The sequence below is a fragment of the Aethalodelphis obliquidens genome, unplaced genomic scaffold, assembly GCF_003676395.1.
Source record: "Aethalodelphis obliquidens isolate GAN/ISIS:26980383/991018 unplaced genomic scaffold, ASM367639v1 scaffold55, whole genome shotgun sequence".
In the NCBI taxonomy this organism is placed as follows: domain Eukaryota; kingdom Metazoa; phylum Chordata; class Mammalia; order Artiodactyla; family Delphinidae; genus Aethalodelphis; species Aethalodelphis obliquidens.
Window position 1 is genome coordinate 5,196,251 of NW_020837999.1, and position 25,236 is coordinate 5,221,486.

Genomic DNA, 25,236 nt, shown 5'->3' on the forward strand with positions numbered 1-25,236 from the left:
CCAGTTAGGGTTTGGTACTTTTTTTGTTGTTGTGTCACGTGAATCAAGAGTCTATTCCCTGGGGTTTGGCAGCACAAGGGTTGTTTAGTAGTACCTGATAGGGGACTTTCCAGCAAGGTTGAAGAGCGTCTTTCTGGGAGGTATCTTTTCCAATAGATGAAATCTCTGTGTTGCAAAGTGTGATGCTTAAGGCCTTCATCTTCTGGGAGCACATTGTGAAAAGACTGCTGTACTAAAACATGGTTAGTTTTAATAGAAACAATTGAGTATCTTTCCTTTTATCAGTTTTGGGTAAAGAAGCAGGAGCCAAGGGCATTGAGCATCCTATGACTATCTCAAAGGGTGAGAGTTTTTGAGTTCCAAAAGGGAGTGGATCTAAGATTTAGAAAGACCAATGACAGTGCTTTTGGCTAAGGAATTTGGAGGGCCTTTATGAATTTTTCCAGTTTAGTCTTAGTAATGCCATTAGTGCATTCGACTAAACCAGAGGATTAACAGTGGTAAGTGCAGTGAAAGTGTTGTCAAACCAGCCAAGCAGTGCAGACTTGTTGAAATACCTAACCAGTATAATGGGCTCCTTGATCATTATGAAGTTCAAGAGGAGTTCCCCAGGTAGGGATAATCTTTTCCAAGAGCACTTTAGCCACAAAAGAGGCAGTAGCCTGTCTGTAAGAAAAGGCTTCAGTCCAGTGTGAAAAAATACAGACCATGACTAAAATATATTTATTTCCACAAGACAAAGAAAGTTGTATGAAATCCACTTGCCAGACCTTGAATGGTCCATTAGGTAGTCTGAAATGTGTGGGAGCAGTATGAACAGGCTACCCTGTGTTGTATTTTAGACAAGTGGGACAAGTGAGTTAGGCACTTTTTGCAGCCTTTTTAATGTTTTCCCCACCAATATTGATTAATGAATGCTATTATTTTATCAATAAACCAATAGTTTAATGCATGTACAGTGGTCTGGAGTGGGAATTTTAGAGTCTCCAATAGGACTGGATTGTTACCTGGTCCAAACCAGAGGTTTCTCTTTTTATTAAACTAATAACTTTAATTTCCAATCTTATTTTTCCTTTTCTGAGGTCAATTGTTGGGCTTCTCTAGCCAGTTTTTCTAAGTTATCATTTGTAGAAATGTCCCTTTGGACCATGACAGGGGTTTCACTGCTCTTGGTTCCTTTAAAGACAGCATACCTCATTAAACGGGATCCCACAATGATTTTTTTGGTGGCCGTAATGGCTATAAGGCAAAGAAGTTATCCCCATTCCACAGGGTCCAGTTGCTGCCTATAATACCCTCTGGGTTGGTGGTGGTCCCTGTGTTATGGGGTGAATACCCCAAGGACATTTCCTTTTTTTTTTTTTTAAATTATTTTATTTATTTTTGGCTACGTTGGGTCTTCGTTGCTGCGTGCAGGCTTTCTTTAGTTGCAGCGAGTGGGGCTGCTCTTCGTTGCAACAAAAAGAATGCGCGGCTTCTTTGCGCGGGCTTCTCATTGCGGTGGCTTCTCTTGCTGTGGAGCACGGGCTCTTGGCGTGCAGACTTCAGTAGTTGTGGCACTCAGGCTCAGTAGTTGTGACTCGGAGTCTCTAGAGCACAGGCTCAGTAGTTGTGGCGCACGGGCTTAGTTGTTCCGCGGCATGTGGGAATCTTCCCGGACCAGGGCTCGAACCCATGTCCCCTGCATTGGCAGGTGGATTCTTAACCACTGTGCCACCAGGGAAGCCCCATTTCCTTCCTTTTCACAAACAAAAAGGAAAAAGGGAATCTGGTAATTGGGATGCCCAAGGGTAGGTAGGTTCATCAAACTCTCCTTTAAGGCCTTAAAGGCTATGTCATCCAGTTTTTCCCATAAAATTGGTTCAGGGTTGTTGCTGTTGTCAAGTAAAACATATAGAAGTTTGGCCATAAGAGAGAAATTTGAAATCCAGCTTTGGCAGTAACCAACTAGACTGAGTTTGGGGTTTTGATAAACTTAGGACACCGTGAAACCTTCTGGATCTAGGTGTAGCCCTTGTTCTAATATTAGATACCCTAAATATTGAGTCTTCACCTGGGCAAACTGCAATTTTTCCTTGGCAGCCTTATGTCCCTTTTATGCTAAAAGCTTTTGCAAGTGGATGCTATCTTGTGAGGAGGCTTGAGAAGAAGAGTAAAGAAGCAAATCATCCATATATTGCAACAAAGTAGAACCTCTAGGGAACTTTATATCATGCAGATCAGCCTCCAGGATTTGTGAGAAGTAAGGACATTCAGTAAAACCTTGAGCAAGCATTACTGCCCAGGTGAGTTGTTTTTCTTCACAAGTAAAGGCAAAATGGTATTGGCTAGCTTCAACTGGAATACTAAAGAATGCATTATATAAATCTGTTACAGTAAAGAATTTGCTTCCAGTGGGAATGGATGTTAGTAACATACGAGAGTTAGGAACAACAGAGCATGGAGGGATAACAACATTGTTTATCACTCAAAAGTCCTAGACAAAACCCCACCCTCTGCCCTTAGGTTTTCTCACCAGTAAAATGGGAGTATTACAGAAACTAGTACAAGGGATAATGAGACCTTGAGCCTTGTAATCTATCAGGGATTTTATGCCTTGAAGAGCTTCTTTACTTAAAAGATATTGGTTAATTTGGAGGAGAGGTTTTGAGGAATCTGTTTGAATCTTGATGGGAGGTGCGCTGTGAATTTTGCCAATATTAGTTAGAGATTTTGCCCATAAGGAGGGTGTTAGCTGATTCAGTAGTGATAGATGATCAGTGTTTCCAGGGTCAGCTCTAGTACCATCAGAAATGGAACAAATAAAAGATGTCAGAGTCATTTGTTTTTTGGGGTTTTTTAAATAAATAAATATATTTATTTAGTTAGTTAGTTAGTTAGTTATGACTGTGTTGGGTCTTCGTTGCTGTACGTGGGCTTTCTCTGGTTGCAGTGAGCAGGAGCTACTCTATGTTGTGGTGCGTGGGCTTCTCTTGTTGAGGAGCACCGGCTCTAGGTGCGCGGGCTTCAGCAGTTGTGCCTCACGGGCTCTAGAGCGCAGTCATAGTAGTTGTGGCACGTGGGCTCAGTAGTTGTGGCTCACGGGCTGTAGAGCGCAGGCTTAGTAGTTGTGGCACACGGGCTCAGTAGTTGTGGCTCGTGGGCTTTAGAGCACAGACTCAGTAGTTGTGGTGCATGGGCTTAGTTGCTCTGCAGCATGTGGGATCTTCCCAGAGCAGGGCTCAAACCTGTGTTGCCTGCATTGGCAGGCAGATTCTTAACCACTGTGCCACCAGGGAAGTCCCTCATTTGGTTTTTATAAAAGTAAATTTAGGGATTTCAAAAGTTCCCTATAATGGCCATTGATGTTCTAAATTGTCTTTGGTTAGGTTGGTCCATTTAGTTAAAAATGTGCATGAAGGGCTTCCCTGGTGGCGCAGTGGTTGAGAGTCCGCCTGCCGATGCAGGGGACATGGGTTCATGCCCTGGTTCGGGAGGATCCCACATTGCCGCGGAGTGGCTGGGCCCGTGGGCCATGGCCGCTAGGCCTGCGCATCCGGAGCCTGTGCTCCGCAACGGGAGAGGCCGCAGCAATGAGAGGCCCGCATACCACAAAAAAAAAAAAAAAAATGCTTGAAGAAGGACCTTGGTTTTTAAATATAAAATTGGCCAGAGTCCCCTCAGGGCAGGGGACACCCTCAAAATATTTAGGTAACTGGGATCCAAGTTTTTCTCTAGAATAAAAGAATAATTTTCAAACAGCTCAAATAGCTCAAACAGCCTGCAGACATGATACCAGCCAGTCCTAAGGGAGCAGTCTGGTACAGAAGGAGCCAGGCTGAAGACTGCACAGCTCTAATGAAACAGCCTAATTCTGAAGGAGGCAGGCTGAAAGCTTAATAGCACAGTTCCACTAGAGCAGCCCAATCCTGAAGGAGTCAGGCCAAAGGCTTAACTGGCACAGTTCCAATGAAACACCCCCTGTTCCAAAAGGAACAGACTGAAGGCTCGCAGTTTTTGCCAGGACAGCATGATTTCAATAATCAGCCCAAAGTGCCAAATGAGTACTTACCTACAGAACAGGCACTTAAGCAGAAAGGACAAAGCCTTACAATATATCCTGAATAAAATCTTGTGAGCTTCAAAACCACAAAGAGGGTGCAAGCTCAAATCCAAGAGAAAAACTTACCCTCAAACCCCAAGGTCTGCAAGAAAAGCAGTTAGTGACAATGGGTTCAGTGTGGGTACTGTACCTATTTGCTCACCAGCCTTGGAGTTGTTGCGGGGGTCTTGTCTGGATCCCCATATGGGCCACTGAAATGTTGACCTGAAACAAATAGACCGTCAGTTATTTCTCCAGCAAAAGTGGGTTTATGCAGGATCACAGAATTGCAATTCAGGGTCTACAGTCATGGCAAGGCACATGCAAGTTCCCAGCAAAAACGGAGAAGAGAACTCTTTTATAGAAGGGTAGAGGAAGTTGGGGGAGCTATAGTAAACAAAGAGTCCATGACTTTTTCTTAGCTGAGTTGTGACGGTCTCTCATTGGCTGAGCTCTTGCCAGGCAAAAAAGGGAGTCTTTCTTTTTCCTGCTGGGCTCTGCTATCATCATCATAGGATGTGGGAGCTCCCCCTTCTAATCTCCCTACATAATGTGTCCTTTTTTTCTCTGGCTGTTTTCAAGATTTTCTCTTTTTCACTCATTTGTAGTAGTTTATGATGTGATGTCTTAACGTGATGCTGTGCTTTTTTCCCACTGGAATATTGAGCTTCTTAGATTGTGGGTTTACAGTTTTCAAATTTGGAAAATTTTTAGTCTTATATCTTCATATACCTTTTCTGCCCCTTCTTCTTTGTTTGGGATTCCAATTACACATTTACCAGATTGTATATTGTCCTACTGTTCACTCAAATACTAATCTTTTTTTTCTTTCTTTCTTCCCAGCCTTTTTTCCCTCTGCTTCAGTTGGGATTTTGTTTTTTCTGTGTTGTCACATTTATTGGTGTTTTATTCTTCACTGTTTTAACTATTGTTATGCCCACCCAATTAATTTTTCATTTCAGATACTGTACTTTTCAGGTGGAGAAATTCCATTTGGTTTTTATACTTCTGTCTTCCATTTCTCTTCTCATTAAGTTCATTGTTTCCTTTTAAATATTGGAATATAATTATACTTGCTTTAAAAGTCCTCATTTGCTACTTTTATAGTCTTTGTCGTTTCTAGATCTGTTTCTGTTCATTGAATTTTTCCTCGTTATAGGTCATGCTTGTTGCCGCTTGAATGCTACACATTGTGAATGCTTTATTGTTGAATGTCTAGATTTTGTTGAATTTTTTTAAGAGTATTGAAGTTTGTTTTGACAGAAAGTTAAGTTTTTGGAGATAAACTTGATTCTTTTGACACTCTTTATTAGGATGACTCTAAAGTAGCAATTAGCAAAACTTTTTCTTAAAGGACTAATATTTTAGTCCTTGCAATTAAATATTGCAAATATTTTACACTTTGCAGGCCATATGGTCTTTGTTGCAGTTCCTCAGTTCTGCTACTGTAGTGCAAGAGCAGCTATAGACAATATATACCCTCAGTCCTTGGTATGCACAGGAATTGGTTTAAGGACCCCTGACAGATATCAAAATCTGTGGATGGTCAAGTCTTTTATATAAAATGGCATAGTATTTACATATAATCTAGCACATCCTCCTGTATACTTTAAGTCATCTCTGAATTATTTATAATACCTAATAGAACGTAAATGCTATGTAAATAGTTGTAAATGAAATGTAAATAGTTGCCAGCAAATAGCAAATTCAAGTCTTGCATTTTGGAACTGTCTAGATTTTTTTTTTTCAAAATATTTTTGATCCACCGTTGGCTAAATCTGCAGATGTGGAACCAGAGGGCCAAATGTAAACTAATGACCATGGCTGGGTTCTACTAAAACTGAAATACAAAATACAGGCAGTGGGCTGGATTTGGTCCACAGGATCAGTTTGCTGATCCCTGGTCTAGAGAAACATTTGCCTTAAGGCTAGTTTAGCCCTACTGATAAGGCATGACCCTTCTGGGGACTCTGCTAAATGCCCTGAATGTTCATTGAGGGCACTGAATGTTCTCTTCACTCTGGTTGGTCAGAACTCAAACATCTCCTAACCCTGTGTGAACTCTGGCATTTGATAATGTTGTAGGTTCTCAGTAGTTGTACTTTCCCTATTCATTGTTATTTGCCTGGTCTTGTGTAGTTTCACCCTATGAACACACAGTTGTTTATTCTGATGTACAATCAAGGGGACCCCAGTACAGATTCCTGGAACTCTACTTTTAAGTAGCTTTCTCTTCTGTGGTACTTTGCCCTACAAATTCCAGCTGCCCTACAGATACTCTGTGCTTATACCTCTGTCTCCTCAACTTAGTCTGCTATGGTCTGCTCAGATTCCTCTGTGCTCTATTTGGATTCCCCTTCCCTTGCTATGTGTTCCAGAAACTGCCTCCAAGCAGAAAGCCAGGGGGATTATAGGACTGACCTGTTGTGTTGCTCCTCTTGTAGTGATCACAGTCCAGTACTGCCTGTTGTCCAGTCGTGTCTTATGTATTTTGTTCAGTTTTCTAGTTGCTTACAGTAGGAGAGCAAATCCATTCCATTTATTCTATCACAGCCAGAAATAGAAGTGTTTTTAATTACATATTCATATATCTAGTGAAATTGCTTCACATTTAAAATCAATTATCTCTAGGAATAAATCCTCCAATTGCAAACTAAGTGAATAATTGTTAATTCTCAACTTGCTCAGGATTTTAATGTAGTAGCTATAATGGCACTTTTGTAGGCAAGCTGGCAAAGAGGAAACTGTTCCAGTGGATGCTAGTTTTGTTTTAGTATAAGTGGACATATATCTCTGACTTTATAAGCAAGTTGGTATATGTTTATGTATGTGTCTTCTGCTTTTATAAAAAACTTGCTGCTAATTTTTCCATTGTCTTTTCTTAATCTCTTTATCTTAAGAAGAAAATAGTAGTTGCATTATTATCTTAACCTTGAGGAGGGCTTTGCAGCAAAACTGCCTGTTTCCAAGAAAGAGGGAGAAAATAATGAGAATTACTGGCTGGCATTTTAATTTTATTTCGCAAGTAAAAGCAACCTATTCAACCAGAACTTACATTAGGGCTCTGGCAGGGTACAGCTACAGCTAAGAATTACTAGTCATGCAAAATGCAAACAAGAATTACTCAAAACCTACAGTGATAACCTTGTACATATCACTTCTGTACCTCTATGCTAAAGTAAAATACCTGGTTTTGTTTTTCTGTTGCATGTAAAAATTCATTTATCTTAAGCTGATATCTAACTATCTGAAAGACAGTTTAATCCTAAATCCCTTTTTAATAAGTTCATGGTCTTTGGAGGGAGGGGCATACTGAGAAGTGAAGCTATTATTTTTCTTTCATTGTTTGTTAATTTGAATAGTTTTGAGTGTTTCTAAAATTTCCTTGGACACTGTGTCACCTATATGTTGGTCCTAAAAGGCGATTCCAACTGGGCAATCACTTTCTGCATTGGCTTATTTGTAAATGAGATATTTATCTGTCTCCACAGGAAAAGGTGTTTAGAGTTAACTCTGGTAGCACCTAATATGGCCACCTCTTAATGCCATAATAGTCCTTGGGTTATAAAAAGACGTCGTTTATTTATGTTGGGTAGTCATCAGATGTCTTCCTTCTTGGGTTTAGTGTAGTAATTGTACAGACTTCAAACCCCTCTTATGTGGTGATCTAACTAGATTTTTTTTAATATGTATTGAGCATACTCTTTCATACTGTATGATAATATATCACATTTTTCACACATTCTTCCACTAAGAATTACAAATTTATGTCATGAAAAGAAGACCCAAGGATATAGACCTGTGTATTTTCTGCTGTGTTTGTGAAGAGTGGGTAGTCATGTAGCAATGTGATAGGTTCAGGGGTGTGAGGTAATTGCACTCAGGAGTAGTAAGCCGCGGGGAAACTTGGCAAGGCCTGTTTATTTGGATTCTTTGTAGCATTCCTTTGTCGTTGGAGATAAGGATGCTCCTTTACTCTGATTATAGGGAGGGCACCTCCCACATGAGGGTTTTATGACCTGTTTTAGGGGAAAAGGGTGAGGGATATGGGAGGTCAGAGTGACCTTCCTGCTTCTGCCATTTTCTCAAACTCCTTTGGCTTGAAATATTCAATATGCCACGGTACCATATTTGAGGGTTGTGTGTTCCAAACTCCATCATCAGCAATTCCCATGCCCACCTCCAGAAGAAACGTATGTCTTTATTCCTTCTTGATACAACTGACCATTGATGCTATCACCACTGACTGCATTCAAGGAATATTTTGATCCCCCAAATTTGGGGGTTAGTAGAAGAAATTATTTATTTCCTCTTCACCAGTAGCAACAAGGTGAACATTTTTCAAAAGTAACTCTACTAGGAATCAAAGAGAAAGTTAAAAGATAGGAATGTAGAAGTTTGTAGAGCACAGATGCCTTGTATCAAAGAAACTAAGGTTTAACTCAAGTTGGCTGAAATAACTTTCCCAGAATACAGATCAAGAGTGTTCTGTCTTCTCTTCATCACTTTCTGATGAAACCTGTAGGGTATTCAGACAGATCCTATCCTTCAGTGAAGTTTGACCACTTTCTCTGTTTTTGAAAGCTATTATTTGGGCTTGGTCTTCCCATCAGCCATATGGCCTCTATGGCAGTTTTGAGTCTGTTTACCTCCTTCTGGCCGCCTGCTCTTAAAAGCGAAAAGACTTGTCTATACTCCCAAGCTCAGAGCCTATTAGACTCTGTTTCCAATGGAAGGCATGTCCTAGCTCTTCCTACTCAATGAGATTCTCTCTGGTAAACTCAGTCTTGTCTATTTCTTTTTCTACCCTTTCTACCTTCCAGAGATAGTTTTTTCTTAAGGCTTAGAATATTTTTAAAAATACGTTACCACATGCATTCTATTTCAGGTAATCACCAAGGTTGTTAAAAATGCATATAGTGAGTGATAGAATAATTAAAAAGAAAGATAGCCTTCTTTCTCCCAGATGAATATTCACATTCTGTTTTATTTTGTTTTTCTAATACCAAATAGCTAGCAATAGAGATTTATGCCAATTACTGGTGTCTTATGGGAGAAAGTGAATGAAGGGGGAGTTTTCTGTGGAAAGGATTGTGTACTTTGTTTTTCTCAAGTTATTCTTATTTTTATTTCAGTCTTTGTTTCTCTTGGCTTTCCTCCTAGTGGCAATCTGTTTCTCTTTTATTTTTCTTTACATTTAAAAGTTTCCTACTCTGCTTCCAACTTAATTGTTTTTATTAAAACTTAATCCTCAAAATATTGGATTTTGTATTTATAATTCGTAGTTAAAAACATGTTAAAGTTGGTTTTCCAGTTTAGATTGTATTGGCGTCTTAGGGTGAAGTGAAGAAAGAAGGATGAAGATTAAATTATTCTCCTGGACTGCCCTCCAGGAAATCCTTCTCTATACTCTAAAAGTTCTTGTTCTTTTCTAGGAGTCCAATGTGCTGATTGCTGCTAACAGTCAGGGTACAATTAAGGTAAGCTATTTTATACATCTCCATTTTTAGGCTATAACAGACTATAACTATAACATGGAAATGTAGAGTTGTACTAAGCCTTAGAGAGCATGCCAAATCATGGGTCTCTGTCTGCTTGGAAATGGCTTTGATTGAAGGGGAAAAGAATAGGTAGCTTGCAACTATGGGGAAGATGATAGTACTTGTTAGAGGTTATACGAATGCTGAAGAGATTGAAAGGCGGTCAGGATGAAAAACAGATGAAGACTGTTAAGCATTCACAGTGGGGCGAGCACTGCTGAGCTTCTGTCACGCCAGTGCAGCTGCCCCACAGGGTGTTCAGGGAACAAGATCCAAGATACAGCATCAGATGCTTAGACGTTCACCAGGTTTTAAAATGTCTTACTCTGATTTTACTCTTCTCTTCCTCGCGTTTCTCTTCCTTCTCTTCCATGACAAGGAGATTTTTGCTCAGTTGCTAGGGAAAGAAAAGGTATTCTAGTGTTCCGTTGAAAATTGATTGATCATGTGATCATGCCATTGGTGTAATCTGAAAACTTTCATGTCTCTGCTCACAGTCTCATTCCCAAATTCATATATAGTTTTCCACATACTTTTCTTCGTAGTTAGGAGTTCAAGGAAATAAAAATTTTATCTAGTTATACCATTGGATATTCAGCACTTGGGCACAATACATTGGATAAATAAATCCTGAGCTAAGCAGTGAGCTTTTAAACAAAACACCATTTTGGAGGAGGTTTTTAGTACCTGGGTTTGATTAGCACTTATTCTGTGGGTACCAGTTCTTTCCACATATTCTCTGCTGATACAGAAGTGTCAGGATGCATTTTTAAAAATAATATGTATCTATTTTCCTGCCAGTTAGCATTAATTTTGCCATGGCTTCCTTCCACTCATCCTGAACGGAGAATGACCCAGCAACCAAGAGAGCAAATCCAAGCCTCACACATTGTCCTACAGAGATGAAATGAGCAAACTCAAAGCAGAACTGCACTGTTAGCTAGTCAAATTAATTTACATGGTATACTTCTTTTTATGCAGCCAGTTTCTCTATTTGGAAAGCCTCATTAGAGAGCCAAGGCTGTGTTCTGGAAGCCTCAAGCAAGATGGTAGAAGGTCTTGGAATCTCTGTTTTAAGTGGCTCTCTATAGTCTCTCAGTTTTTCTTTATTCTCATGGCAAGACATGTATTGAAAAAGCTGTACTGTATTCTTCAACAAGTTTGGCCTTTGAGGCAATTGGGATTGCTAATGTTTCTACAGAAAGCTCAAAGCTACATACATACTTATAGGGTCTCAGCGACAAATCTAAGATTTTTGTTCAATAGCATTGACCTCTTATGTAAAGTAGCCTGCTTGGCAAATGTAAAGACAAAAAGCATTATGAAAGCACAGATATAAGTCAGGCCTTAGCACGGCAGAAGATAAGTTGCTCCTTTAATTCTTTGCCACCTAGAATTACAGTCTCCATCTAACATAATCCTTTTTGACAGTGCTCATAATTGTCCGCATGTTCGATGTCCTTTCTCAGCCATTTCTTCTACTCCTTTTATCACTGATCATTGCTTCTTCTTTATTTTATTTATTTTTTATACATCTTTATTGAAGTATAATTCTTCTTATTTTTAGTTTTAGCACAACTTTTTTGTATGATAAGGTACTACTCTAAGTCTAATAGCTAACAAAATACCTCAACATCCAGATGCTTGACTAGAAAATAAATTAAGCAATAGGAAAAGACAAGATTTTAGGTCCTGTATACCTTGATCACTATAAAATGTTTATCAGTGCAAGAAATAAGTGGATTAAAATTCTAAACAGCAGTACTTAAACTTTTTCTTATGAATGTGGAAAGATACCAACATAATATTCCAAAATGTTATATTCATGCTATGGATCAGTCAGGTCATTTATCTGTGTTTTATGTAGTTTATCTTGAAGGCTCCTTTGTTGACTGTGGAGATAACTAATCTGAAAGAGTTCATGCAGCTACTGAATTGAAAGTAAGAATGGATTCATGTCTGATCCCTTCAAATTCTTTGATTTTAGCCAAAGCAGTTGGGAAAAGTCTACTTGATTTGGTTCTCCATTTACAATATAATAAAGACTGATTAAACTCTTCCTATATTTTAAAACTATTTTATTATACTGATTCTTCTTTCTCCCTATTAGGTGCTAGAGTTGGTATGAAGGGTTTACTCAAGTTGAATTGTACTTGATCCGGCTGAAATACATCTGCAGCTGACAATAAGAGAAGACAGAAACTGTCGTGTGATGTCTCTCCCCAAAGTCATCATGGGTTTTGGATTTGTTTTGAGTATTTTTTTTTCTTTTCCTTTTTTTCCCTCCTTTATGACCTTTGGGACATTGGGAGTACCCAGTGAACTCTCCACCATCCATGTAACTCTATGGACTTTGCTGCTGTTGGTGGTATGGTTATCTAATTTTTGTGATAGGGAAACAAATTCTTTTGAATAAAAATAAATAACAAAAAATAATAAAAGTTTATTGAGCCACAGCTGAGCTGGGAAACTTTCTGTCCAGTGTGGCAAGAGATAATTTTATCTTTTCAAGAAGTAGCACACATGAACTATAGTATAATATACTGATGAATAATTTTTAAGGTCCATATTTCCCCACCTCTTTGGAATTATGCATATCAACATAAAGTATATGGATTCTTTCTGTGAATTTAATGTTTACAGTAGGTAGAAAGATTAATTACTTTATGAAGTTCTCTCTTCATTCTCTGACCAGATTTATATTATCAGCAAGTACCAGATTCCTCAGTCCCTCTGGATCTGGCCAAGGGTCTAACATTTTGACCTGTTGAGACCACATTCAAACAGAAAGGGAATATCAGTCTGTGACAGCTATCTCTGTCTTTTCCTTTGAAATGTTACCCATAAGGCCCTAAATAAACCCTAAATGTACACAAACCAACTTATTTTATAAAATCATGGCTATCAGATAGTCATAGGTATTAGTACCATCATGGGGTGATCAACTTTGAGCAAAGGTCAGCAAACTTTTTCCATAAAGGGCCAGATAGTAAATATTTTAGGCTTTGCAGGTCATATGGTCTCTGCCACAACTACACAACTCTGCCATTGTGGCAGAAAAGCGGCCACAGACGGACCATATATAAACAAATGGGCATAAGCTGTTTATGAAATAGGTGGAGGCCCACAGACCATGGTTTGCCAGGCTCTCACTTAGAGGAAAAGAAATTGAAGCCCTATTATCCAAATTTCCAAGCCATATAATCTCTTAGACTGTCTAGTTAGTTTCACACATTGTTTTCAATTTGTAAAAGGAAAGAACTTAAGAGTAGCAGGTCAAGCAAAAGTAATGTGAAGCTTTCTGTTTGAGCTACTTTAAGTCTGAACACTTTTTAGAAAAAGATATAAACAGAATTATACGCCACATGTATTTTATAAAAATAGACACTTGGAAAAGCTTGGTGTGATAAGTATATGGATAATAAGGGTGATCAGAATATCCCATGTGTCCCTCTATTTAAAATTATTGAAACCTACTGCAGGTCCACATTTCATTATCTGAAGCCCTTGGGCCAAATGCGTTTTGGAATTTAGAACTTTCTGACTTTTAGGAAAGTAATAGGGTACATACACTATGTTTCATATAACACCCTCCAACAGAGTCTGGAGCAATACTGTTTTCAAACACATTAATATTTCTGCAGCAAAATGTATAAATGTTCACGTTATATGAGATTAATACAGACTAAAAATAGTCTTGCAGTAGTTCAGGTCAGTTTTTACTGCCAAATGAGTAAGCCTCAAACTTAAGTGAAATTTTTCAGTTTTTAGAGCTTCAAGACAATTATATCTTAACTAACTTCTGGGAGTTAAGAACCTGATAACTTTTGGACTCAATTCTGAGAGAAAAAGTCACTATCATTCAAAAGTTACACTTGTCATCAACCAGAACATGTCAGTTGGGCTTTTTTCTGAGATTAATGAATGTCCTTTTACAAAAATATAGAAAGAATATTCACATGTAGATTCTTCACTTAAAGAACTTTACTTAGGCAGATATGCCCAGAAAGTCATCAAAATAGAAGCAGAGAGTTAATGCCTCTTTGAATGTGTTTAAATAGAAGCAGATTATTATGGTTTCTGTTTGGTCTCTTTGTTTTATTTCAAGTTGTCAGCATTGTATGGTTATGTTAATTTTCATACATTTGGAAGGTTGCAGTAAGGTACCTTTAGTTATCAAAGGGACTCAATTTTTTAATAACTTATTATTTTAAGAAGGCAGTGTTGTTTTATTTAAATTTGTGTTTAACTCTTTTCCTTGTAAATAGAAACCATTTTAAAATTTGAGTTAGTCTTTGCAGGATGTCAAAATCAAACAAATATTACTGTTTCTTAGAAAAATAACATATTAGTTAACTAAAGCTTAAAGATAATACACATTTTAACACCAAAAAAGCTTCTAACTCATGAAGAATATGGGTTTTTATGTTCTAATCTTTATTTCAGTGTATTTGTAGGAGTTTCTTAGACAAAGTTGCCTTTGTTCTTAGGTACAGAACTCATGCATAAGAAACATTAAGGACTGAAAAACTTTGAAAAGTTCTTGTAAGAAGATTGAGGTACTAGACATCAAAAATTTTATGGGACCATGCCACGACCTCAGAAAGATGAGCATGGCTGGACCATTACTAGTCAAGGAAGAGATGAGTGTGGGATGAGTTTGAAGAGGTGAAGGAGCCCAAAAGATATGTGGAAACTTCTAGGGCATGCTTGAAAATTTGAATTTTGTTATAAAAGCAGTTAAGTGGAAGTGTTAAATGGAATGACACAATCTCATTTATGGTAAATGGATAGATGAGGGCAAGAGTGCAGTTAGGAAGGTGATCAGTCAAGAGTTAATGGTGGCTTGGACTAGCATGATCCAACCTCAAAACCTGTTTCAGCTTATTAGAATTCGTCTTAACTCCTATATCTTGGAAGATTCTTGATTGATTTTTAAAGTCATCTTCTCATAATATGTATTGACAACAAAGAATGCAACTCAGCAAATTTATTTCTTCAGTGGTTATGCAGTCCTCAACCAGCAGCAAGTCACTTGGGAACCTCATGACCCAAATTCCTGTGTGCTGTTTTGAGGACACCACTTCTCTAAGCTAAGCAAAACTAGAAGCTGCCTACCCTTGGTTCTAAATATAAAGGTAATTTGTCATTGCCCTTAATGTAATTATGCCCATGTAACTGGGATTAATATTCAGGAAAAGTCTGCTTGCTTAGAAATGAGACGTGCAGAAGTGTTAATTTAGATCCTGAGCCTATCGTATTACATGTGTTTCATGACTGACATTAATACTTACAATAGTAGCACCTTGTAATTCCTACCAGAGCAGTTAGTAACCAACTCCTTTGTGGCTTCTGGTTAAGATGTTAGGCACTCCTGGATTCTTGGACTAAAGAGAAAATCATAGTGATCATTCTAGAAATATTTGTTGAGCTCCTGCTTTGTGTAGGTGAGGCACTATGTACTATATACTAAGCATATAAAATAAATAAGACGTAATCACTACCCTCAAAAAGTTTATTGTCCAGTGGGAGAGACACATAAGTATAAATATGTAAGTACCATAGTAGACATAAATTTTAGATGTACCGGAAAAATATATAATCTAGAGTGGTGGGAGATTAGGATCAGGATAGGGGACTTAGGAATATTTTTCATCTCAGCTGAATCCTGAAAAGAGGTAAAGGAACATTCAAGACCAAGGGAAGCAAAGAAAAAGACTCGAGTAGCTTCTAGTAGCCAAAGTTGGAACAATTTGAGCAACAAAATAAACTAGTGTTGGATTATAGATTATAACCCCAAATATAAATATCCATGAGTCCATGCTTATATAAATAAATGATTGAATAAATAAATGAAAAGTTTCCCATGCAGAATTCCACATTATGTAGCTATTCCATCCTCAAGGAGATGGAACATAATTCCCCACTCCTTAAGGATGGGCTGTGCATAGTGACTTCCTTCCAAAGAGTCTGGTATGGAACGAGAGAAAAAAAAAAAAAAAGATTAACTTTACAGTGGAGAAACCTGACAAATACTACCTTAGCCAGGTGATCCGGGTCAACATCAAAAGTTACGTCGTGTTGATACTATGTACTCTGGATATCATACAATGAAAATGACACTTTAACTCTGTGATCTTCCTCCCCCAAATTCATAAATCCAGTCTAAATGAGAAGAATATCAGCTAAATCCCTAGTGCAGGACATTCTGCTAAATACCTGACCAGTATTCCTCAAAACTGTCAAGGTCATCAAAACAAGGAAAGTGAGAAACTCACAGCCTAAGGAGACATGACTGAATGTAATGTGATATCCTGGATGGGATCCTGAAACAGAAAAGGACATTATGTGAAAGCTAAGGAAATTTAAACAAAGTATAGACTTCGGTTGACTGATCAGTATTGATTCATTAATCAATCAGTATTGATTCATTAATTGTACCAAATGAACCATACTAATGTAAGATGTTAATAATAGGGCAATTGAGTGTAGGCTATATGGGAACTCTTTCTTTGCAATTTTTCTGTAAATCTAAAAGTGCTGTTCTAAGGTAAGTTTATCAAAAACAAAAGTTAAGAGGATAGATCCAGTATGTACAAAACAAAGTGCAAGACAGTAGTGTGAGTTGAAGCTGGAGAAGAACACAATAGACCACAGTGATCTGTTCCAGCGACCACTTTCACACAAAAATGGAGGCAAACATGGAGTTTAGAGGAGATTTAAGTTGCAGCCTCAACTTTATCACTAAGAAGTTGTGTAGTTTTGCAAAAGTAAACCTCTGTACTCCATATTTATCTCTAAATTCTACTTACTGAGAATGATACGCTAATCTCTGTTAATAAATAAGATTATACTATACAAATTCCATTGTCATTCTTATGGTTTAGTCACTAAGACATCTGAGTGCCTACAATTATGTTTCTTTTCACTTGAGATCATTACAGCTTCTCAGTATGAGAATTAAGAAATCTTCCCATTTGTTTATGGTTTTATGACTCCATTCTCTGTGAGTCATCTGTCCTTGATCAGTTTTTGAATCAAACTCCCTAGTGCCCAAGTTCTGAAGGAGATCTTGCATTGGAACTGGGTAGGGGTTCTCATGAATTCTAAGTGAAACTTCCCAAAAGTGGTAACAGTCTAGGTTAATCAATTATTGTGTGATATATTTCGCAGTCTCTCTGCAAATGATTTTATGGATTTTCCTATATGCCCTGCTTTCGTCCTACTGTCAGTACTAATCTGTGACCAGAGGTTTAGGAGCCTTTCGGAAGAACCACATAAAAACTAGTCTTCAGGATTTTCAAGGGAAAAAACCAAGGCAAACACAAGTAATTGTATATTCTAAACGTGAGGCTTCACCTTTAGTTTTATACACCTGAAAGAATGTTTTATTCCAGAAACTTTTTTGTGAGTGAGCTTCGGTAGAATAGCAGCCTAATAACAATCCATTTCACTCCCAGTTTGGTACCCTCAGCTAGTGGTCTGTAATGGATATGGGCTGTTGCTCAAAAGAGATGAGTAAGGTCTGATAGCCATTTGCGTAGGGTGACTCTATTCATTCAACAAATAGTGCCTATAATGAGGTAGTCTCTTCCAGGCTAAGGGTCATAAGACTTTTTCTGTAAAGACCCAGATGGTAAATATTTTCGGCTTTGTGGGCCATACGGTCTTTGTCACGACAACTTCACTCTGCCATTGTAGCATGTGAAAGTAGCCCTAGACATAATGTAAACAAATGAGTGTGGCTGGGTACTAATGAAACTCAACGAATGGACACTGAAATTTGAATGTCATTTAATTGTCATGTATCACAATATTTTCAAAAATTATTTCCCAAGCATTTTGAAATGTAAAAGCCGTTTGTTGCTTATGAGCCATACAAAAATCCACCGGCTGGATTTGGCTTGCAGGCCCAGGTTTGCTGACCTGTATTCTAAAGTGCTCACCATACAGCAGAGACAGGGGAAAAGAAAAAGGAAAACCAGGAAAAATCCAATCGCTCCTGAGCTTGCATTCTAGTAAATAAAAGTATTTCTGCAGTAATGGGGTTCTCTTTCCATAATGGTGTGTCTCTACCACAGGAACCTGGAAGGCCATTTTGGAGGGCACACCACATGACTAAAGCTTTTTTGTTGCTGGATTGATAGCAGTTCCACAGGAGTGCGCACAAGCAGTGTTGACCTACCTTGGTATGTGTATTTGCACAGAACCAGGGGGCACTCTTTCTGTTAAAGCTCAGTAAACAGTAAGACATTTTAGATGTTTTACTGTTTGAATGGAATATGAAGATCTTTACTCCTTGAACAGAGAGACCTGAGAGGTCTGGGGTTGAGATTATGTTTACTGAATACTCTGAAAGATTTATGCTTAAGGCAGCCTGTTGTCTGTGGGAAAGCAGAGGATATTGTGCAAAGCTGGCTCCCCCCAATCCCCCCACCCTTTCCTTTCTGGTTCTTTCATCCTCAGCTATTGAAATTTCTTTTCTGAATATAAAAGGAGCTTCTCAAGCTCATAGCACTTTCATGGAGACTTGGAACCTGACTGATGTTTCTTTGGAATGCCTGAGTCTCTTAGAAGTATTCATACCTATTTCATGGCAAATTTTGAGGGTTAAATTTTGAAAGATGCAGCAAAATGACTTTTTTCCTAAATTAAGCAAATTAACCACTGTTAAATGCCAGCCCAGTTAGTAAGCACTTTATATTTTTTCAATATTTTTCATGTTTAAAGACCAAACTCTGGTCAGTGTTATACCATAAGAAAGAGTCCTCATTTCCACTTCTCAAATTCTGTTTGGCCAGTCCCAGGAGAGCCTTCTCATGAGCTCTATGGTTCCCTTGGGAAAGGCACCCTTCTATTCTTAGAACTGGGGTGTGATGTTCCTGTGTCACTGAATTGCAAAGCTTTGCAGTTTCAGTAATATATCTTCTCTGGAAAGGCCTCTGGCAGTCTTGGAAATTAAAAAGCATTCCTTGAATACAGGGTAGTATTAGCATATGCATATTAAAATTGTAATCACTCTTCAATTTCTTTCCATTATGAAGAATAATTAAGTATAAATTATAAAAATCGCAATCAACAACAAAAGGATGGAAGGTTGAAAGGTTATATTAGCTGTTCTGGAAATCTCAGTGTGTCCGTAAAATGGCTTTATTCCTGTGCTTTCTGAACAGGACATCTGCCTGTGAGCTGACCTGCCAAGAGGCCACCATCATAGCTGCCATGAAAAGTTAGGAAAATGCCCACAGTGAAATTTCTGAAATGTCCCTTCTCTTACCACATGCTTAGTGCATTCTCTCCCTAGAGTAGGATTTAGGTGACTGCAGGCTAAAAACCTGCATCACCTTTACTGGGGTCTTTTCAGTCTCATTTCTCAGCACAGGCAACAAGAGTAGAGAAGGGAGGGGGAATTGTGACTGAAGGCAAGAGAAGAGACTGGTTATCGTGGCAAACAGGATTCACATCCATAGAGCCACAAGTGGTGGCCAAAGATGTTTTCCCAAGGTTTCATTCCCCAGGAAGTGTTCTTATCTTCCAGCATCTAGCCACACTCTGGTTGTCTAATTGTGTTGTAACAAATCTTTATGGCAGAAGAGGAATGTCTCTTTGTCTCTCCCTTTCCTCACCTCTCCTTGGTATATGGCGGTAAGCAGTCTAGTGACACCAAGTGTTTATTTAACTCTGCATTCTTGTTTCTCCATTATCTGAGAATCTCCAGAGAACCTTGATATTAGTTTCACCTTTCCTCTAGACTGAAGGGGATGGAGAGTTAAGGCCATTAGAGCAGAAATCCAGCCCTCGTGACCTCAGTCGCAGTACATTGCATTAAGTAATCCCTTCTTTTTTCCTCTCAGAGTCAAAACGCCAGTCCTCTCTCCAAAGCAACCAGTGAACTGAACACCCTACTCAATGTAGGAATTCCTCATAGGGTACCATGATTGGTAGTCTTGTAGTCTCTACTGAAGTACCTCTAGCATTTGAGAGAGCTCACTGGTTCCTGAAACATCCTGCCTGGATGGTTCTAATTGTTAGGAAGTTTTTTTCCTAGATTGAGCTGAATTCTGTCTCAATGGAATACCCCTTCCCCACCCCACTAGGCCTAGTTCTTACTGCTAGGTGTTCTGGAGGATATCAAATAGTACAGGACATGATCCCTTCATGGAGCTTTAGGCAGATAAGATATACACCTGTGAAAATAATTTTTATATAGCATAGTAATCCTGTGAAGTAAGCATTATTTTTTTAAACAAAACAGATTCAAAAGGGTTAAATTACTGTATATATTATAGTGAAAAGGTTGTTAAAAGGGCAGATTAGAGTGTTAAATGGGTTGTATAGAGGATGTAGGATTTAAGTGGCACTCTAAAAATTTTGAGTCTATGTCTAGATTACGTCCACTGACCTGCTAAATGCCACAGGTGAGAGTTGTCTTCAAGGACGAGAACAGGTACACATCTCGACCCTGTCAAAACAGCGAGGAATCTTCTAGTTTTGATGATAAATTAATTAAATTTATCTAATACTATTTATCTGATAATTTATGGCAGAAAGGACTTCAAATAGGCAAAATAAAACTCTGAACCTATCAAGTTGCTAAAACACTGAAAGCCACTACCAACATTGGTGGGTGAGATCTCCACCTGGGAGAACATCAGAGGTGATCAGACAACTATTGGTCCTAAATGATTTAGACACTCACTGCCAGAAGGCAGGGACCTAGATGGAATCATTCCTTCAGATCTATTTCAGATCTGAAAATACGATCCTATTTCATTTATTCAGAGGGAGAGAAAAACGGGTAGAACACCTGTCTGCCTACGGCAAGGGCAGATACAAATTAGAAAGAAGAGGCTTAATTCTTCCTGTTGAAAATAAGGGGAAAGACTTCCTCTCCTTTTTCTTTCAGAATTTCTTTCTCTGTCCTTTTCAAATATGTATAACTCTTCATAATGGCTAAATAAGCCTCTTGCCAGCCTCACAACTCAGGAATGTGGGAATTAAAGATGTTTCCTCTTTGCCAGAAACCTCCTCCGCCTTTCTCTGCTGTCTCATCCCCTCTGTTCCTCCTGCCACGCTTTACTCTCCCTGCGTCAAACTGACTCCTGAGAATGTGTAGATGATGATCTTTTAGACAGTGGTTCCCTTGGTGAGTGGGTTTCCCTAAGAAAGATTCGACTTTCCCAACTGATAATGTGTTACCTGCCCTGCTTGAGGATGCAGAACCGTGTGCCTGCTGGCCTAGCCCTGAGTCCACTTCATGTCCTAGACCATACTCCACCTCCAGGAGTCCCTTTTATACACACCATGTAGCTGGAAAGGCAGAAATGGGAAATGATCAAGATCCTGGGATGATTGACAATTGTGTCCCCCTATGAAGGTAGCAGGATGGAGAGTAGTCACACTGGTTACTTGGAGGAAGAGAAAAGAGCAAGGAGCTAGGCTGATAAATACAAAGATGGGAAAAGAAACCACGGTGCCATATAATCCTACCTCAATGTGAAGAAAACCAGCCCTTCCATTCGGATCTCCAGCAAAGCTGACGCAGCTGAGAAGCTACCCAAGCCCCTCGGACACAAAGGAAATGCTGAGTTTCTGTGCCCACCTCCCCTGCTGACGTCATTCATCTAAAGGCTTTTTTCGCTCCCACGCTCCAGGAAGATCCACGAAAGTTTGCAGTAATGCTCGTCAGCATGTTTTCAGTTTACAGCCCCGCATGGGGATGTGCACTAGCTGCTGTGGGGACTTCTGGCACCAGCAGATTTTGAGTATTTGATGGAGCAAGCTCGTTGTGGACCGGAAAGTGATCCACCTAGAAGAGGGCATAGTGCTGAGAGAAGTCGACTCTCCACCGCTCCCTACAACCCCGGAAGAATGGATGGCATGAGAGACCCATGATGGCAGGACTGGACACCTTTCCAATCAAGGTGAGCTGGGAAAAGTTGTGGGCAGTGTAAGCAGAGGATGTGAGTCCTCTGTTGATTTCCATCCTCAGTTTGCTGCTTTCTCTAATTTTATGGGCGTAGACCCAGGGGCAGATCAAATCCACACTCTAGTCATAACAACCTTTCTCTTGGCTCTCTTGCCAACTCTCCAAACCCAAATTAAGGAAAAGGTGTCAGGCAAGCATAGACTAGTGTTCAAATCTTAGCAGCTGCTACTCAATTTGGGGATAATCCAGAGAAAGACAAAGAAGAAAAGGAGAGATTAAAGACTGCTGTGTTGGCTGCTTAGTTAGAACTCTTCGCTAAAGGGAATAAACCCTACTCTGGCCAACCTATGAAGACAGCAAAGGAAGAGGAGAAAACTGCTTTGCAAAATGCCAGGGTATTGGAAGGACCATAAAGGGAAATGGGAGCACGTGGAGGTTACAGAGAAAGGCAGATCCCTTTGCTAGGAAATACTTGGCAAATGGCTCAGAATGGACAGATTGAGGGAATCTCAGAGGTGGGAAGTGAGGAACCAAATATGTCAATAGCTTTTATTTGGGTTATCCTTGCCTTTTCTGGTAGATACCGGTGCTACTTATTCTGCAACTTCCTCAGACATTTCTCACTTTCCATCTGATAAAAGATAGTACAAGCTGTTGGTGTTTTGGGTTAGGCGTCTTGTTCCTTTTCCTCTGTGATTCCCATACAGACAGGAGCCTTACTGAGGAGGATGTGTGCTTTACTTTCTCCAGATTCTCCTGTAAACCTATTAGGGAGAGACCTGCTGTGCAAATTGAAGGCCACTATATTCTGTGCTCTGGATGGAGTGTTCGTGGAGCTCCCTGAAAAAAGGGGGATGCAGGTGAATTGGTTGCTATGTACCCTCTGGAAGAAAAGGGGGATGGCAAAGAGTGGCAGTTTCACACCATGCTGGAAAAGCACCCCAAAACAAATTGAGGCATCACTCAGAGCCCTAGGGATTAATGGGATTGTTTTAATTCGAGATTTGGAACCAGTAAAAATAGCTTACAGGAAAGATAAGCTATGGCCATGTATAAGCAATATCCTTTGTCAAGAGCTCAATTAGAAGGAATAAAGCTGAGTATAAAAGAATTAGAAAATTAGGGATAATTAAAAAGGAACGTTCACCCTTTAATACTCCCGATACTTCCAGTAAAGAAGAAATGTAAATGTGATAAAGATACTCGATCACTATATAGATTTGTAAAAGATCTTAGAGAAATAAATGTGTTGTCACATAAACCCCTGTAGTCTCTAACCCTGCAACTTCAGTACCATTGTCTGCAAAGTATATTTCTTTCTGATCAATCTGTGTTCTGCTTTTTTTTTCTGTCCCTCTAGTGGACAAGGCTAAATTTTTGTTTGCTTTTACTTATGAAGGAGCCCAATATTTGTGGGGAAAAAAATTCCTTAAGGGTTTCAAGACTCCCCTACTATTTTCGCTCTTCATTTACAGGAAAAGTGAGAAACAACTTGTTCCACCAGAGGGATCTGTGAGCATACCATGCATAGATGATTTGCTGGTAGCCTCAGAAACTAAAAAGCAATGCAGAACTGCTACTTTGGCTTTATTGCAGTTCCTTGCTTCATGGGATCATAAGGCCTCATTAGACAAAACTGCAGTATTGCTGAACCGAAGTAAATATTTAGAGCATCTATTGTCAGCTGAAGGCCATAAAGTGTCACAGTCCGGGAGTCAGCCAAATTTGCATATAAAACAGCCAGCTACAAGAAAACAACTTGGACAATACTGGAGACTAGTTGGGTGTTATAGATAATGGATCCCAGCTTTTGCCAAGCATGCATAACCTCTGACAGAGCAATTCCATGATAACTCTCCGGAACCCCTGGTCTGGTCCTTAGAATCTGACAAGGATTTTGAACAACTGAAATTGGCTATAGCCTTTCCCCCAGCTTTGGGGATTCCAGATCTTGAAAAAACCTTTCCACTTGTTTGAACATGCACTACTATCTAGTAGAGTATTGGCTCAAAAATTGGGACTAGGCCATAGACAAATAGCTTATTTCTCAGATTTTCTAGATGCTGCAGTACTGGGAATGCCTAGGTGCCTCTGAGCGATGGCAGTGGCAGCAGCCACCATCCTTAGTGAAAAGGCCCAACCTCTTATCTTGGGGCATTTGACTTATATGCACGTCCATCTGCTATGACAGTGATCTTACAAGTGCATACACCCAGCATTTGTCAGTGCACCATCAAGCTAACTGTGAGTGAGCATTGGTATCCAGTCCTAATATTGTGCTTGGGAGGTGCAGTCTCCTAAACCCTCTTACAAGATCCTGTCTAGTAGATGATCATGATTGTACATTAGTAATAGAAGAAGACACTAGGCCTCAACCTGATTCATCAGATGTCTCAGATCAAAATACAGATATGATCATGTTTGCTGCTGGGTCATGTACCCAGAATAAGAACGACAACTTACGCCTTCCTATGCAGTGACTTCTCACGAAATCTTGGAGGCTTATGTTCTGTCTGGAATTAAATCGGGACAAGCTGCTGAGTTAATAGTTACTAGAGCTACAATTTTTGATTCTGGAATTTAAATGAAAATTTATATTTGTAGTAAATATGTGTTTGCTATCTGTCATGCAAAATTTTTTTTTAAATAGAGGACTTTTGACTTAAATGAGAATGAAGAAAATCTCACGTCAAATCGAAAGCTGATGTGTTAGGGGCTTTACAACTGCCTGTTCCGATATCAGTAGTTCATTTTGCTGACAGCTGCAAAAGCTGCTGTTAGAACATGGCAGAGCTCCACTTTCAACACAACAAGAAATGTTTGTTCATTTTTAAAACCATGCCTTGCAAAAGAAATCGGACAAAAAGAAAATAAAAGGGGTTAAAAGAAATTTGACTGGACTAGGGGAATTACCTAACACAAACTAGTGCCCTTTTGCTCAGTTGATGTTGTGTCATCCACAAAATCACCGGAATAAAAGAGGTATTTTAAAGGCACTGAACTCATACTACACTTACCAAAAAGGTAAAATTATTCAAAACATGTTAAAAAAAGATGTGTTATTTGGAGATGTGTTATTTGGCAACAGAATTCTTTACAGCCCACTCCCAAAGTAAGCACAGAAAGTTCTCCTTGACCAGCTTTAACAGGAACCTGGTGGCCGTTGGATTTCATAGAAGTAATGCCTGCAGAAGATAAGAGACTGTGTCTACTTATGGTGTATACCGTGTTTGGGTGGCCTGAAGTGTTTTCCTCTTCAAAAGCTGGTGTCCAGGCAGTGGCAGAGGCTCTCTTACTATATTGAATCAGAGGAAGTCACTTTATTTCTACATTGTTCAGGAATGATACAAACGTTTGCAGATTCCTATAAGCCCCAGTCCTCTAGACAAGGAGAACAAGTGAATCAAACCTTAAAACAAAACAAAAACACCTTGAATAAAATTCACCATCTAGCAGGTTAACACTGGCCTAGAGCTTTATCACTAGTCTTGTTAGAAATTAATTAGAATGACCCCTGCAAGCAGGCATGGAATGTCTTCTTTTGAGCTTATGTGTGTCAGGCCTATGAATTTGGGTCTGAGGCCATATTCTGTGTCCAATTTAATGGAATCCACTCATAATTATGTTCAATACTTAAAATTCTGTTCAAGACTTCTCTTTTCCCAGAAACCTTGAGACTTAAAGTC

At 39.2% G+C, this 25,236-nt stretch overlaps 1 protein-coding gene across 7 annotated transcripts in view; it reads left to right on the forward strand.

Annotated features, from left to right (window-relative positions):
* Positions 1-12,077, forward strand: part of COP1 (COP1 E3 ubiquitin ligase) — a 272,596-nt gene extending 260,519 nt beyond the window's left edge. For all 7 annotated transcript variants that reach the window (XM_027086241.1, XM_027086244.1, XM_027086246.1 and 4 more), the window contains 2 exons: positions 9,517-9,561; positions 11,732-12,077. In XM_027086241.1, the coding sequence (XP_026942042.1) occupies positions 9,517-9,561; positions 11,732-11,749 (63 nt within the window). In that variant the 3' untranslated portion in view covers positions 11,750-12,077. The remainder of the gene's footprint in view (positions 1-9,516; positions 9,562-11,731) is intronic.
* The last annotated feature ends 13,159 nt before the right edge of the window (positions 12,078-25,236 follow it).